The following is a 16,571-nucleotide window of genomic DNA, read 5'->3' as shown; positions in this document are numbered from 1 at the left end:
ACAGATGATGGCAAATCGTACGAGTCCTTAACTGAACAAACAATGTGCGTAGCATTCTTCACCCTCTAAGGATGCGTTTACATCATGGCCAATGTGAAATAAGTAAGCTAGTCACTGAATTACTATACCCCATGTAAAAAGCTTCACCTAGTATCCTAATGAGATAGCCTTCGCTCTCCTAGCGTCTTGCATTCTAGACCCTGCAGGACGTTGGGTCAGTTGTTGGCAATTGAAGGATAAGATAATGCCGAGCTAGTTGTGTAGGGTCAATATTGCAATGATACTATGGTCAACCATTCAAGGTCAAATATGGTGTCCTATAAGATAGCCTCAGCTCTCCTAGCGTCTTGTAGCATTCTAGACCCTGCAGGGCACTGGGGAGTTGTTGGCCTTCTAAGGATCTGATGGACCATAAGCTAAATGTGAAAGGTCATTACTAAATTGATATTCTGGTCAAAGATCTATGGTTTAATTCAGTAACTTATAAGATAGCCTCGGCTCTCCTAGCGTCTTGTATTCTAGACCCTGCATGGCGCTGGGGTGAGTCGTTGGCTTTTTAAGGATCTGATGGACCATAAGCTAAATGTGAAAGGTGATTACTGAATTGATATTATGGTCAAAGATCTATGGTTTAATGTGGTATCCTAATGAGATAGTCTCGGCTCTCCTAGCGTCTTGTATTCTAGACCCTGCAGGGCGCTGGGGAGAGTTGTTGGCTTTCTAAGGATGCGATGAACCATAAGCTAAATGTTACATGTTGACATTTTATTGCTATCATGGCCAACTGTTCAAGGCTTAGCGTAAATTTCTCTAAAATGGTGATTTCTTCATAATGTAAATGTAAAAGGACAGTATTTTATTGATGCTAAGGTCAACTATTCAAGGTCAAATCCTATAACATAGCCTCAGCTCTCCTGGCGTCTTGTATTCTAGACCCTGCAGGACGCCAGGGTAGGGTTGTTGGCTTTCCAAGGATCTGATGTGTTGTAACCTAAATATGAAAGAAACAATGTTGAATGGGAACTGCTCAAATGTTTAGCATTATAAGGATGGTAGCCCTCCTAGTGTCGTCGCTTTTTACCATGGGTTGGCCAATAGTAACCAAATGCTACGCTCACTCGCTATACATCGGCTATTTGAGATGAGATATTGGCTATTTATGAGCCAAGCATATTTATTTGACACACGTAGCCTGTTGGACTATTTACTACAATTTATTGTTCTATTGGAAATATCAGCTCATGATATGTTACTTATTTTTGATTGATATTGTGACACAACCATGTGCCATTGATGAGGATGATTGTGCAATACGTGACTAATTCCAAATATGAACTTCCATCACTAGTATTTTTGAGCCATATTTATGTCATTTTGCCTGCATATAAAAATAACACTATATTATATTATTGAATACTAAAAATCTTATGCTTTTTAATGATGCAGCACCCAACAGACAAAACAAACACGTAGTTCTAATCTGCAAAAATTTGCACAAAAATGCATTAAATATTTGTTCACTAAAGAGCATCAATTACTGGCAAACTTGATCTTATACTAACTTGGCTAAGCCAATCTGGATTCCACAAAGCAGCATAGCATGAAATCATAAAACATCTAATTGTTGGAAAAATAATTATAGTTGTGGCAAAAATCACTGACCTGATGAAACAAGCAGACTGAATAAACATTCGTGACACACAAACATAAAATACATGTATTTAATACATATTATAGAACTCACTTTATGCAAAATAGCAAAAACAAATAATCTTTTAATCGCATGGATGTCGTGAGCTTTTGAGATGGGTATATAGTTACTAAATTTAAATTTGTTACGAAATGGCAACTTGAATGTCGTATAAATGTTAATTTATCTATGCAAATAATGGACAAAGATTTATGCATTCAGCTTTAATCGTTGAAAATGTTGGTAACAGAAATCCTACATAAACACACGTTATAATTTGGAGTAATGCTTCCTTAGTTCCTTACAGCAGCTATTTATCAACATGAATAAATGTAGTTTTCTTTCAAACTGAAAAAAACAAACATACAATTGTAACATAGAATGAGTGCATGTTATCTATTAAATATTTTTCCAATACCAACATCTGGCTATTTCGGTGCCTTGCGTAATATCATTGAGTTGAGTGTTCAGCCATTAATACCCGTCAAAAAGTGATATAGTCGCAGAGATATAGTCATAGAGTTAACCAGTCTCCACATCTAGAGTATAGCTACTGCCTTCTTTAGGTAGCAACTATCTTCAGCGCATTCTATCATGAACTTGGCAACATCCGCTCTCGGCATACTCATGGAAGTGGCACACCAGCCCTGTGGAACGCATGCAGCCTCTTCTTCCACGCGCGCAGTTTTACCTGAGGAATACAGTTTTACCTGAGGTATACAGTTTTACCTGAGGAATACAGTTTTACCTGAGGAATACAGTTTTACCTGAGGTATACAGTTTTACCTGAGGAATACAGTTTTACCTGAGGAATACAGGTTAATCTGGCGGATACAGCTATACCTAAAGAACATAGTTTCAAATAATACAGAAAGCTTCGCTTATGAAACGAATGTAATTATTGAATCATTTTGGTAGTAAATGTATTTGATTTGAAGTTCTGGAGAACTGTGGTAGAGCCAAGCTAATAGCCTTCACCCATGTGATGGGAATACAAACATTGGGATTAAGGCTCGGACAAACTTCGAGCTAAAAAGATGAAGTTTTTATCCCACGACCAAACACGAGCAGTGCGATTGTTTGAGAGATTTATGATAAATGCATGTGCACACAACTCACGAAAATTATTCATCAACACCGTCGCAAACCCTTGTACCGAAATCTCATCAACAAATTTAACCATTTTTCAATGGAGTCATTTAAGTATAATAACGATACAAAACATATAAAAACCAATTTAAATATGTTACCAAGTCTTTTTAAATTGTCGACAATATCTTAAAACTTGCCCATCTGATCGGATTATACACAAATAGACAGATTCATTTGGCCGAAAATCGTTATTAAAACTTGCCAAGCCTTATTTTTTATCAAAATTAAGACCGGAAAACGAAACGCCGAGCGACAGAAGATAGAACCATTAAGTCGTGCGCATTTCATGACAAAAAACGTGCACATTTCAGCAGTCTATAGCATTGTCGAATTGCCAAAGGTTTCTGTAATTAACGTAGAAGTACTGAAATATAAACGCTTTTTTTTGCCGATTTCAAAGTAACTGACATTTTGGACACTTTTGAGTACTTTGGTATTCTAACTGATGTCCAAAGCAGTGAAAGTAAAGGAAATGACGATGATATTTTTTCTAACGATTCTTATGAGATTATTACAATATTTAATTACAAGTTTGGATGACTATTGAAGTGTTATAGTCACACTAACAACATCGATGATGGGCAATGTGTTACTGTTATTATTTTTTCTAAATAGTTTTGTTAAATGGATTTTCTAAAAATCTATATAAATATCACAACTTCTTGATATTGGTTGCTATGACGTTTTGAAATGTAAACAAAATTGTGCATTGGTTTTCTATTATTACTGTATTACTATATTAATAATATTGGTTATCCTAATAATATCAGTGCATTTTACTTCTAATATTGCATTTCTCCTATTGCAGGGGAAGAGATATAAACATATAATCTTTTCCTTTCATTATTGTGGTTTGCTGTACATAATAACACCCACACCCAGTACATTACAGCTACCATTGCAGTTATCCTATTGCACTGCAGTGCCATTTGACTGCTAATATTGCATTTCTCAACCATCAGTACCCTTTCTTTTTTCCAATATCACTTTGGTCGTGGGCTGCATGACAGGGGAATTTCTAGTGATTATGATATTTTTTTGCAAAACCAAATGAAGAAGAATACTTTATAAAACGCGCATCGAAAAGGAATTTAGTAAACCCCCACATATCCAGAGATTAGTCTGTTATTAGAAGTTATCAGCACTTGAAAGGTTTGAAGTAATGGCTGTTACATGATATGCTAGAAATTTAACTATACCTTCTTGCTTTGCTTACGGTATGGAATACTTACGATACAGAATACTTACGGTACAGAATACTTACGATACAGAATACTTACGGCACGGAATACTTACGGTACGGAATACTTACGGTACAGAATACTTACGGTACAGAATACTTACGATACAAAATACTTGCGGTACAGAATACTTACGGTACGGAATACTTACGGTACTGAATACTTACGGTACAGAATACTTACGGAACAGAATACTTACGGCACGGAATACTTACGGCACGGAATACTTACGGTACAAAATACTTACGGTACAAAATACTTATAATAATGGCATGCTTCTGTCATGTAGTGACAATGCTTGGTAGTGTTCTCTAGTAGAGAAACTCACCACCAGGACTAGGTTTTTATAAGCTACCTTGGGTGGTCCTAACACCTATCAAGGGCTTCTTCTGGAACTGTCAGATTAACCTGAAGGGATACATTTTGCAACACGTCCAGTCTGACAGAGCCAGGTAGCCATTTCACTTGTCCAATGTGCGAAGGACAGAGGTGGAGCTTTAACGTGCCCACGTTGTCAGTGTGGTACACGGGGCCTCCAAGTTAAGGTCTCGATCCGAAAGACCCAGCAATTTAGGGTTGAAAGCTTGCTGAGAGCTTTTTGTCAGATTGGCATTAAGCAGGGCTCGAACCACCAACCCCATGGTTGACAGTCAAAGATGATATCACTAAGCCACCCTGACACAAAATACTTACGGTATGGAATACTTACGGTACGGAACACTTACGTTACGGAATACTTACTGTAAGAATACTTACGGTATGGAATACTTATGGTGCAGAATACTAATGGTAGGTACAGAACACTTACGGTAGGTACAGACCACTTACGGTACAGAATACTTATGGTACAGAATACTTACGGTGCAGAATACTTATGGTACAGAACACTTACGGTACAGAATACTTACGGTACAGAATACTTACGGTACAGAAATTACTGCTTAATCTGGAAAACTATACTAGCTTTCCAGATTATTAAAAAAATTATTTAAATTTTATGAAGTTTTGAGCTCCTTTTCATTAAAGGTTTACTTGCAACAAAATTCACATTACAGTTATTTGGTATCGCAAGGTTCACCATGTCTTACTCTGCTGTGTTGTATGTGCGAAATATGTTGAAATGTGATTACAAGCTCTTAAAAGCTCAAAAATGAACAATTAATCGCAGCCATCACAAAAACACCGTAGTTTGGAATCCATCTCAAAAATAGCTTAAGGTAATATGTTAAAAGGGTTTGCCGTATTTAGACTCCGTAAAATATTACACTTTTTTGTTGAATTTAACACGTAAAATCGTGGACAGACTTTTTTTAAAAGATAATTTTATATGAACATCTGTTTGCGCTTCATGAAAATGCAATTACCAAGTACAGCCATACCGAAGAAAGCTGAAGATATGAGGAAAATTCCGAGCAAATTTTCGCCTTGAGATACGAAACAAATTTGAGATATAAGTATGCAAGACATGAATGCATGCGAGAAACTGCTTACGAGAAACTGCTTACGAGAAACTGCTTACGAGAACAGCATCACTCAGTCTTTCTCATCGAATTAAAAAGGATTTAAAGAGAAGGTGAAAGAAAACAAAGAAGGTGAAAGTGTCTCTAAATGCGAGACAAAAAGAGACACTAGAAGAACATAATGAGATAACATGAAGACAGAATTAGAATTAAGTTTAGTGTAAGATTAAAACATACCATCAAGTGTGTGTATAGTAGGCTGAATTCGTTAAGTTAAATTTATAGTTCATGTTACGAAGCGTCACAAAAGTATAGCGTACGAAACGAGTTGCCATCAAGTCTCTATCACCCTGCCATTAGATGGTACCGTCTTTCTCAAAGGGAAAAACTCCATACAGTACTGTATATGTACAGTCAAACATGGATAACTCGTCCACGGATAGCTCGAACACATGGTTAATTCGAACAATTCCTTTGGTCCGTTCCCACGTAATGATAAATTGCTATAGATAACTCGAACTCAACACTGTTAATTCGAACTGTTTTTTTGCCCAACGGCTACCGAAACGGTTGTTATCGCTTTAGAAAATCACTTTATTCAAAGCCATAGAGGTAAACTTCATCTTTTCGTAATTCATAAGCGTCGTTATTACCACCATCGGCAAAATATTTTTGTCAACGACTTTTCTAAAAGTTTGGTGAAATTTGGTTTATACTGCGATACGATGAATAGCACGGGCTAGCCGGGTCACGCGCGCAAGGATTTTCGCCACGCACATACAAAACAAAAATCGCATGTTGTTTTTGTTTTGTATGTGCGTGGCGAAAATCCTTGAGTGCGTGACCCAGCTAGCCCGTGATGAATAGTTTTCCGACGTTGATTCCGTGTTGAATCAACGTCGGAATGTTGAATGTTTAAAACGTCTTAAAAATTGTTGTGATTAAACGTATACGTTGTCTGAGCTACAAAAAACTATTCATCGTTTGACCTAAACACAGAATACGTGTGTACATTCAATAAGTATCTATTAAAAAAGCGTGAGTGATATAGAATGTACCGTAAAACCTCGTAAAACTTCTAATTGAACTGCCTCGGAGTGTTGCTCTTAACGAATCCCAGGTAAAGTAAGGTAATCTGCATAAACTTCAAGAAAAAACGGCAAAATTGATCGTGGGTAAAACCCCAAAAGAAAAAAATGTCTTTTCTTTTGAGCATTTCAACAACGATCAAGTTTTGCCAATGTCAATCTGAAAAACGTCCTGGCAATAACATCACCTCAAACAACAAACCAATCTCAAGTGATAGAAAAATCTCTATACTTTTTCATGAAAACGTTTTAAACTTTACATTAGAAGCATTTAATTTGAAACAAGCCATTTGTGCTTTTGATTTATATTATAGTTTGTATATGTACATGTATCTACTAATAAATAAGTAAATATATGGACTTGTGACAGTGCTCTGATAACTTGAACGCTCTGATAATTCGAACACTTTTGCTCGGTCCCTTGAAGTTCGAGTTATCCATGTTTGACTGTATATATTAATGTCACATTTTATTGTAGATCATAAACACTACATAGGTATTTCTTACTTTATGAACATAAGTAGATTAGAATTAAACAATTAACAAGTTTTATCCATTGTAACTTTTGGTTTTCAGGGGTTTTTCAGAGGATAGGAACGGATCAATTAGCATTTAATTATTTTATATAGAACATTTTGATTTGAGACACAAGATAATTGACATACGTGCTCAATCCTGGAACGCATTGAGCTCGTATGTTAAGTTGCGACTGTAATAGTGACCAGCTCAGAAAGCTATTCTCAACATCTGCCCTTTTTTACTGCGAACTTTAGCGTTATCTATCAGCCAGTTGAATATTGCATGTCTAACGTTGTGTGATAATAGCGCAGTAAGGGAGTCACATAAACCCCTAAAGTTGCTAAAACCACCAGAGTTCTCCGACTGGCATTATTACTATAGAACACAAAATAGGTGCTTTTGGAGAGCGCTATTTGCATTCTTAATCGTTAAGTTCTAAACGGCTAAAATATCATCCAAAAGGAGAAACAGACTAAATGTTAGTGAACTTTTCTTAAGACAAAGCACAACCTCCTATTTAAAACTGCTTAACGTCTGACGATAAGTTGGCAATAAATCGCGAAAGGCTTTATCTTTCGCAATGTGAAGGTTGTATAACACAAAATAAATCTGAAATAAAAAAAATGTGGAAGAACTAAAAATAAACGTGAAAAAAAAGTGAAATAAAACAATGTGAAAGAAATAAAAATAAATGTGAAATAAACAAAATAAATGTGAAATAAAGAAAAAAGGTGTACCTTTTTTCTGTACAACTATGCACACCGGTTAACAAAGCTACAAATGATGTCATGAACACAAGCAATAATTAAACAATAATTACAGGTTCCAAATGAAATTATTAGACAATTAGCAGCATAAGCTATTGCCCTCACACATGATAGCAGATAATGAATAGCAGGAAGCGGTGTTAGGTACTTGTAGGTACTTGTCAAACAGAAAGGCTAAAAGGTCTTAAAGTTATTGTTATTCACCAGTGAGTGAGCCTTGAGTGAGACCTGGTGGCCTGACAACAGTGAAGTCAAGATCTTTGCACTCTCCGGCAAGGAAAAGTTCCATCTCCCTCATGCTCGATAATATCGAAGCAATTATCTTCCTCATAAAATACTCAACAAAAAATGGCGACCTCGGATCACCTGCAAAACAGAATGGAGTGGAGCCTTGACTTTCGATTACCTCAGCACACAAATTCTCTAAAGCATGATATAAAACCTTTAAAAAAACATCGGTAAAGCCTTTTTGATTACTTTTTCATTTTGTTCTACATTTGTTTGATTTTTTATATTTGCCTTTTACGGTGAAGTCGTCTTAGAGCTATGTGTATCTGCGGTATTCATTAAATAGTTATTGTAGGCTTTTCCGCCGCAGAACTTGAATGAATTACAATGTATTCTTATTGCAATTTTGGATCCAGTTTTAACATGCGAACCAAGCACGAGAATTACCATAGGCGGATGTTCCGATGAATGGAAACACATATGCATGTAATTATGGTATGGATGGTTACCAAACGCCAATCGACTTATTATTAGTTTGAGAGCATTTGTGGCCTCGTGTTAGTATATTTAAAGAATGTATCTTCTTGCTACATGCAGCCGCCATCAGTAGTAGATATAAATAATTGTAAGTAAAAATGCAGCCGTATAAAGCCAACCAAGATAGAACTGGCTAAAGTAAACGAGTGCTTTTGATAACAGCGTTTAATGATTCAATGATTCGGGATGATACAAAAGTAGAATCACAACTACAGAACATAGATGGTCAAAGATGCCCAAGCCCTGTCAACTAAAACAAAGCAGCCACAAAACTTCTACAATTTATAAAAACATTTTGCATTATTTTAATTACAGAAGTTGAAAATGGCCACTTGTTTAAGCAGCGCATGGTGTTTATATCCTGCAGTTAGAGTCTGTAGATCAACATTTTTTTCTACCAAAATATTTTTTGTCTAGTAAACGGTGGTCATTCTAGTAGAATACAGTACTGTAATATAAGCCGAAAGCTGTTTTAAGACAACCATTAGTAAAACTGAACTGAAAGTGACGCACTGTAAGTGCCCCAGGAAGTCATCGTTACAATCCTCTTAATCTCCTTCTCTCTCATTGCCTTTACAATCACTTGCATTGTGTTGAGGTACAGGGGTGGCTCTTTATTGTTCGCCCTTGTTCCCAAACAGGAAATGACTGCATTACATCCTATAGAGTGAAAAAGGTTTTAAATGGCTAGTAACATTTGGAGTATCAAAAAAATTATACTGGTACGTATGATATGATAACTCTTTGTGTTTGGAGGTGGAGAACGTAATGTACAGTACAAGATAAGAGGTGCACAGAGCTTACATTACAGCTAATACAAGTGGCCAGGTTCTTGTCACAACCAGATTCATTCTATTAAATACATATTTTTTCATATTAAAAATAATAATACTATTTTTAATATGCGAAAATGTATATATGTTATATACACATTTATCCAAAGGTGGTTCTTATAATGTACTAGGTGAATGCCTGGCGTTGCAAGGGTAATAGAATAATAACCTAATGAATTTGAGCAACTTGCCTGGAAAGCTAGATCTTTATCAAAACAATACCCGCGTTTTGGCCAAGCTTAACAATCATTACATGTAACGGTCAACAGTGCTAGTGATTAGCCCCAAGCAAGCATTTGAAGCGCGAGTATCTTAACCAATATAATGACTATTTGCGCCAAGAATGCATTGCATTTCGTGTAGCTTAATGGTTAAGCTCGCCACCTCTGGATCTGGAGGTCCCGAGATCCAATCCAGTGCCGTGCGGCATTTAATTTTTATTATTTAGATATTAATTGCTATAGCTAGACACTGAGATTTATAGATATATTATATAAGAACCACTTTTGGAATGCCTCTTTACAGTAAATTAAACTTACCGGCAACTAATTTGGATAATATACTAAAATACATGTACACCATTACCCTATATTACATTTATACCTACAGCTAACATACATGATGTACTTGCGACATACCCAACATTGCAGTCAAACCTTGACATATTTTCTTTGTATGTTCAAACAGTTGAAGGATAAAGTAAATATCTCCATACGAACACACAGTATTTCACTAACGTAGTTTGTTTTGGAGCCCACAAACTTGACGATAAAAATAGCATCGAAAATTATGTAAAAGAAACTAAATTACCAGGTAATAAAATGTAAATTGACAAGAAGTGTTTCATATGATCATACCACCTTTGCGTTAAAAATAGATGAAATATTTTTAAGCATTTTTTTTTCGAAATTTCACTCTCTTGATTATAATGATGCCAGAACAGCTTCATAGACTATGTCAATAACTAACCCAGATATGTTTGCTTAGATTTTCATTTGTAACCACTCGCTGAAATTTAAGGAACTAATTCCTTCTTTAACCAGTACTATCACTAGCACTAGTCTTTCAAGAATCCACAATTACAACTAAATGAGGAAGATATGATACACTGCTGAATATTATTTCTTCAGCATAGAACCGAACTAACTGAATGAGCATCAAGTACGTTGTATTGATTTAATAAAACTGCAAGCTGTGAACAAACTTTAGAAATAATATGTTAGAAAGTACATTAGGTGTAGAGTAGCATATTTGCTTAAAGATGCTACTCTTTAAGCAAAGAGTTCAAAAGAGTTTTTAAAGCAATACATCATGTTTTAAAAAACTTGCATGTTGAGGTGATCGACTAACAGTCAAGATTTGACGGTGTAACCTTTTTATGAGCAAATAATTTGTATGACATACCAAAATTAATATGCATTATATATTGAGCTATATAAAATTACACACAATCAGCCCTCACTAAATCCTCATAGATCAACAAACATGTATATACAGTGCTATGTAACAGTAGATTGTTAAATAGCACTGTAATTACATGCTATGTAATTACAGTACTATGTAATTACATAGCACTACAAAGCGAAATATACTATTATGGTATATTAAAGTTTTGCACTACAACTAATGTGCATGATATACCACAACATACACCATTACTCTATAGCAAATGATAGAATTAATGTGTAAATTAGAACCATTAAATTCAAATGGACGCAATAAGAACTTGTCTACTCGCTGTGATAAAAAACCCGCTATGAACTTAAGCCTGATAGTAAATTGCTACTGATTAACAATCTACCAGAAAAAACAACTTTTATTACTCACATAGCAATGCTTGCGAACATAACAAATGTCATAGATCTTTTAAACGCAGAATCTTCATTAGTTTTGTTAGTAACATGTATTCTAGCTAAGAGAACTAGAAAATGACACTAATAGAAAAAATACCAACTTTAGATAATATTTCCCAACAACCAGACCAGACAAAAATAAATTGGGCCTTAGATGATTTATTAAAGAAAAGGAGTTGAAACAAATAATGTCTTGCTTTCTTCATCAGCCAATTATGAGTATTGTCAATGACATACCTTCTAGTTCGGCCTTCACTGACTCATCGCTATACATATCAGTTTTTAATACCTAAAAAAGAGCCAATGTTTAATATAAAGGTATTACCTTGACTGATAATAAGCTTCAACAAATTGTTCACTATTAAAACTCTGTGGCTAGCGTAGGCATTAGGTCACCTCAACAATCTATTTATTTGTTACGAGTTATATTTGTATTACTGTAACTTTGATAAATGATAACAAGCAAAGTACTAGACTGTTCACATAAATTTCTATAAACTAAATATTTAGAGAAACTATCTTACATTCTATAAGATTTAACACTAAATATAATAAGAAAGCCAATATCAACTATTATCACAAAACTTAATATTAACTATAACCATAAGAGTTAATATCAACTATAACCATAAGAGTTAATATCAACTATAATCATAAGAGTTAATATCAACTATAATCATAAGAGTTGATATAAACTGTAATCGTAAGAGCTAATATCAAATGTCCAGCATCATGAGCAAAAAAACGATATTCGATAGTAAAATAATCTTTGATAGATTATTTCACTTTTATAAAATAATTAAAAAAACTGGTACCCACAAAATATTCCTCAAGTTCAACTTTTCAATTTGATGTAGTAATTCACTTTCTAGATTCTACTGAACATATTCATTCATACCGAGAGGTTATCATGCTTTGTATTTATTTTGTGTGGAGAGCGGACGAGCGCCCGCACACAATGCCCTCTGTGAAGTAGCTGCTCCAAGGTACGCAGGCCGGTTTCACCTGTTGCACCTACATACAGACAAATAAGTAAAATTGCTCCTTATGCATTCAAAAGCACATGTATGTCATTAATGCTGTTAGCACTGCGGGTGCCAGTATTGAAGCTTAGAAAAGGAGAACGTGTTCATCAAGGTTTTGCAAATGCAGAGTTTACAAAACCTTGTCAACATTTAAAAGACACTGGAATAATCTCTCAATGACTGATTTCAGATTTTGACTTAATCACTTCACAGCATGACAACCCGACAAGTACAGCATGTGGAACGCTTAACCTAGTATGGTATATGCTTCTTCCACTATAACCTAATGCGGAGGTCATTACAAAATTTACAATAAATGATAGCTCTAAGTTGGTGAATTAAATAATGGTGCACCATGTATTAAATTGCATTATCAATGAGCCTTTTCAATTTCCTCGTGAGCAATAACTAGAAAACAGCAAAATAAAAGCTGAAATATGCTAAACATTACGGTTTAGCTAGTCGAAAAAACATTAAAGAGTTATGCATTAACTTTATCTGACTCTTGCTATGTTTTTTGGCCGTATTGGGCTGGATAGCGACTGTTCACACGACGACTCTCAATGGAGTGACCACACAAAGATGATCTCAAAGCGACTGTTGTCTGAATAGAAATCACATTATAACAAGGACTCTTACGAGGCGACTTCTATATCATGTTTTATAACTTTTTAAATCACGTACAAGCTAGGTAGCTGATCCAGATTAAATATCGTTTTTAAACTTATTGACTAGAAGCTTTTTACTGAGCTTTAGGTTGTCTAAATTGGCACAAAAGAATTTGACCAAGATTGACAACCTGACTGAAATGTAATTGTTGTGCAGAAACAAATGTAATTTTTAATTTTTTTTGCTTGAATTTTTTTCAATGGGAAGTCACTACAGATTTTTGTGAGTGTTTTAAGCTGTGGCTAGCTGTTAGAGAGATTTGGTAAAAGATTTTTGGCTGAAATATTGGGTGAGCGGTCAAACAAGAAAAAGCTTAGTAATATGGTAATGTCCATGACAATAATGAAAATGACCTTTTTATTACAATCGCTATCATTTGGTCACTGTTGTGACAGCCACTTGTTTTAAAACTGTGGCTGTTGTTCAGTCCGCTCCATTGGGGGTTCCTGTTTGAACAGGTGCTATATGATATCAGCATCATTTATGTGAAGGTGACAGATGATATTTGATAAAATATTTGACATGATAGATATTTACTCCATAGACAGACTAATCTTTAGACAATTTTGAAATGTTCAAGATTTTCTGTAGTTGCAATGGTCGAAGAACTACTTTTATTATTATTTGATGACAATGTTGCTTCATGTCATGCCTTTACGTCCTTGACCTGCAAGACCTAGTTGCTGATGACAGCCATATACATATTTGTACACTCGTGTTCTCTTTATACCCATGGTACTCCATTCATATGTACTAGTTCCTGTTTATATTTTTTGTTCGTAGTATTCTCGAGTGGGCCTTGCTATTCGGCATAAACTTACGCACACGCTCTTCGTAAACAATATTAAACATTACTATTTGCTTAAACTACTATACTGATGCAAACAATTTACTTTTTAGCGGCTATATATTGATATGCAAGCCTTGCTGATGCATATTGATATACAGAGCTTGTGTACTTGTCACTACATCAGACTTGCAAGGTACATCCTAAATTACCAACCGATGTGGAAAACACAATCAATTTGAACATCAACTTTACAAAACAAAAGCCATGGGTCTAGGTATGATCTCGGAGTGATTCATTGTATGATGCACATGCATTTACCACATTAAATAGCTCACACAGGTCATAGTTCTAACAGCTATCTCATTAGAGGAGTACGAGTGTTACAGAAACACTGTCACGCCTTTTTTCCAAAAAGAATTTGCCACTAGGCTACACCACAACGTCACTACCGTGCAATACTTTGAGTCATATGTGCATGTCATTGCAAAATGGTTTGTATTTTTGATCAATGTGCAAACAGCATTGTCTGCTATTCGCCTTGATTATTATTGATACATATCCTAGGGACCGTAGCAGGTCATCAGGAGACTCTAGCGAGGGTAGGAATATAACATGACGTCGTAGGCAAACTTGGTTTGCGGTGGACGACGATTTTGGTGGTGGTGTTTGATAGTGATAACAGGGATTAGCGCTCGAACTGTCAAGTGGACGCTCAAGAGAGGTTTTAAATGTTTGTGCTTGTGTATTCCCCTCTGCAAAGAGCAAGGGTAAGTGTTTGATTACTTTTCTACAGTAATAGTGGAAGCGCCATACGTTATTCTTGAATGATAGCCACTTACAGGTTAAACTTAAAGGATTTTCCCAGGTTGGATATCGATTCAAAGGATGCAGTCATATCTTATAAGTCTTGGCTGTCAGAGTTCAACCTATGTGTAGAGTGCGCCGCTATGCAAATGGGCAAGACTGAAGGAAGTCAGGTTAACTTTAGCGGTCGCATTAAACTGCTTGCGCTGTTACAGGCTATAGGTAAAGTTGGCCATGAGGCTTTACAGTCTGTAGGGTTTAGCTTAGAGTCACAGGATTCTACTTATGCTCAGGCTATGGAGCACCTAAATAGAATATATGGTGGGGCGGAAACAGTTTATGTTAGGACTATGAAATTCGTTACTTGCTCTCAAGCATGTGGTGAAAATGAAAGTGATTATATGTTAAGACTTGAGAAACTCAGCAGGACCTTGAACTTTCAGATCAGATCGTTCTTACTGAGAGCCTCTAAAGGCAAAAAGACGTAAAAACTCAGTTTCAAGAACCTTTTTTGTTTATTTTTTACTTTAATTTATTTATTTTTCTTATTCTTTATTATATATTTATTTATTGACATATATACATGTAAAAATCTCTCCGGTTAAATCAAAGAAACTAAACATCTGCACAATCGACATCCCCTCGAAGATCCCTAGTTGTTTTGGCCAAAAGGGGTGAAAATATTGCCCTGATTTTATAGATGGCATGTACAATTCTCTATTTTGTCTTGTATCGTGCGGGTTATTGGGAAGAGTAAAAGTGTTTTGAATAACACCAGAACTCAACACTTTGCAATATAGTTTTATTCGGGCATCTTTTCTACGTTTTTGATGATGATTTTATGTTAGTGTTTTCCCTTTATTGTGAAGAGCTTACTGGTGGTCTTGTGCAGTAAACAAATTTCAGACATTTATTTTGGATTTTTTCAATCTTCTTGATATCTTTTTTTAAATGTGGGTTCCTCACCTGGCAAGCATATTCAAGGCCTGATCGTATCAGAGTCTTGTATGCCACTAATCTTGTCTTAGTGTCAGCTGTTTTAAGAACTCTATGTAACATTCCTATTAGCCTGTTAGCTTTTGATGTAATTTTATCTATGAACCAACAGAATTTTGGTGGAGATGATAACAGGAAAGATGTTGCAATTGCGATAGCTGTTAATGGACTCAGAGAATCGAAGCTACGTAGGCAATCGGTGCAGAAAAGGGACTTAGATTGGACAAGGTTGTCAATTACTCTTAGAGCTAGGCAACTTGCTCGAGATTCAGAGGTTATATGAGGAGTTAAGGGTAAGGCTTTGAGTAAGAGTACTGCAGCCATAGAGTCTAATGGTACTAATAGCAGTAGTTTTGAGGACTCAAATGAGGTTAATAGGATTAAGATGAAATGTAGGGACAGGCAAAGGACATAACATAACAATGGATAACGCACACGGTGATAGATATCCTAGGGACCGTAGCAGGTCATCAGGAGACTCTAGCGAGGGTAGGAATATAACAGAAGTATCTTAATAATGATCAATTTCGCAATGCAAATCTCACCTAATAATGCGACTGTTAACTTCTTGGATGCCATGTTATACACCTCACAAACATGCAAACGTATTAATTTACAGGTACAGCGTCTTCGGTTGTATAACAAACGAAGTTCCCAGGCGACTTTTTTGAGGCCCGCTGAACTCGTGATAGTTTGGCGCTGAGGCTATAGTTTGCAAACATTTGCTGAACAGAAGGCGTGAAATTAGATTACTCGCGCGCTGTTAGATTATTCGTAGATTAATCAGGATGTTATTGGGATATGTGTCTAACTAACGACGATTCGCCATTCGCTCAAAGCGTGAGTTGCAGACGAAAATATTTGCTGGCTGAACTGCAAAACGCGAGGAATTCTATGAAAAGCTGAGTTATTCTACGAG

At 35.7% G+C, this 16,571-nt stretch overlaps 1 protein-coding gene across 2 annotated transcripts; it reads right to left on the bottom strand.

Annotated features, from left to right (window-relative positions):
• Positions 1 to 1,697: 1,697 nt before the first annotated feature.
• On the bottom strand, positions 1,698 to 16,324 carry LOC137393475 (flavin reductase (NADPH)-like). Of its 2 annotated transcripts, XM_068080045.1 has the most exons (6): positions 16,198 to 16,324; positions 12,267 to 12,382; positions 11,606 to 11,657; positions 9,196 to 9,342; positions 8,122 to 8,283; positions 1,698 to 2,381 (listed from the first exon to the last, which is right to left on the bottom strand). In XM_068080045.1, exons 1-6 carry the CDS (start codon positions 16,229 to 16,231, stop codon positions 2,230 to 2,232), a joined length of 663 nt encoding a protein of 220 aa, XP_067936146.1. In that variant the 5' UTR covers positions 16,232 to 16,324; the 3' UTR covers positions 1,698 to 2,229. The 2 variants fall into 2 exon arrangements, with proteins under 2 accessions (XP_067936146.1, XP_067936147.1); XM_068080046.1 differs by lacking the exon at positions 9,196 to 9,342.
• Positions 16,325 to 16,571: the final 247 nt, after the last annotated feature.

This window comes from Watersipora subatra, chromosome 4, assembly GCF_963576615.1.
Source record: "Watersipora subatra chromosome 4, tzWatSuba1.1, whole genome shotgun sequence".
Lineage (NCBI taxonomy): Eukaryota > Metazoa > Bryozoa > Gymnolaemata > Cheilostomatida > Watersiporidae > Watersipora > Watersipora subatra.
This window is presented reverse-complemented; position numbering and strand designations above follow the sequence as displayed.

Bases quoted from the DNA above. Each gene is read 5' to 3' on its own strand.
- LOC137393475 (XM_068080045.1), bottom strand. From the start codon at position 16,231: ATGGCATCCAAGAAGTTAACAGTCGCATTATTAG. The intron at 12,383-16,197 runs GTGAGATTTGCA...GTCTGTATGTAG, and splicing joins GTTAACAGTCGCATTATTAG to GTGCAACAGGTGAAACCGGC. The intron at 2,382-8,121 runs GTGAATAACAAT...TGTATTCCTCAG, and splicing joins CACTCAAGGCTCACTCACTG to GTAAAACTGCGCGCGTGGAA.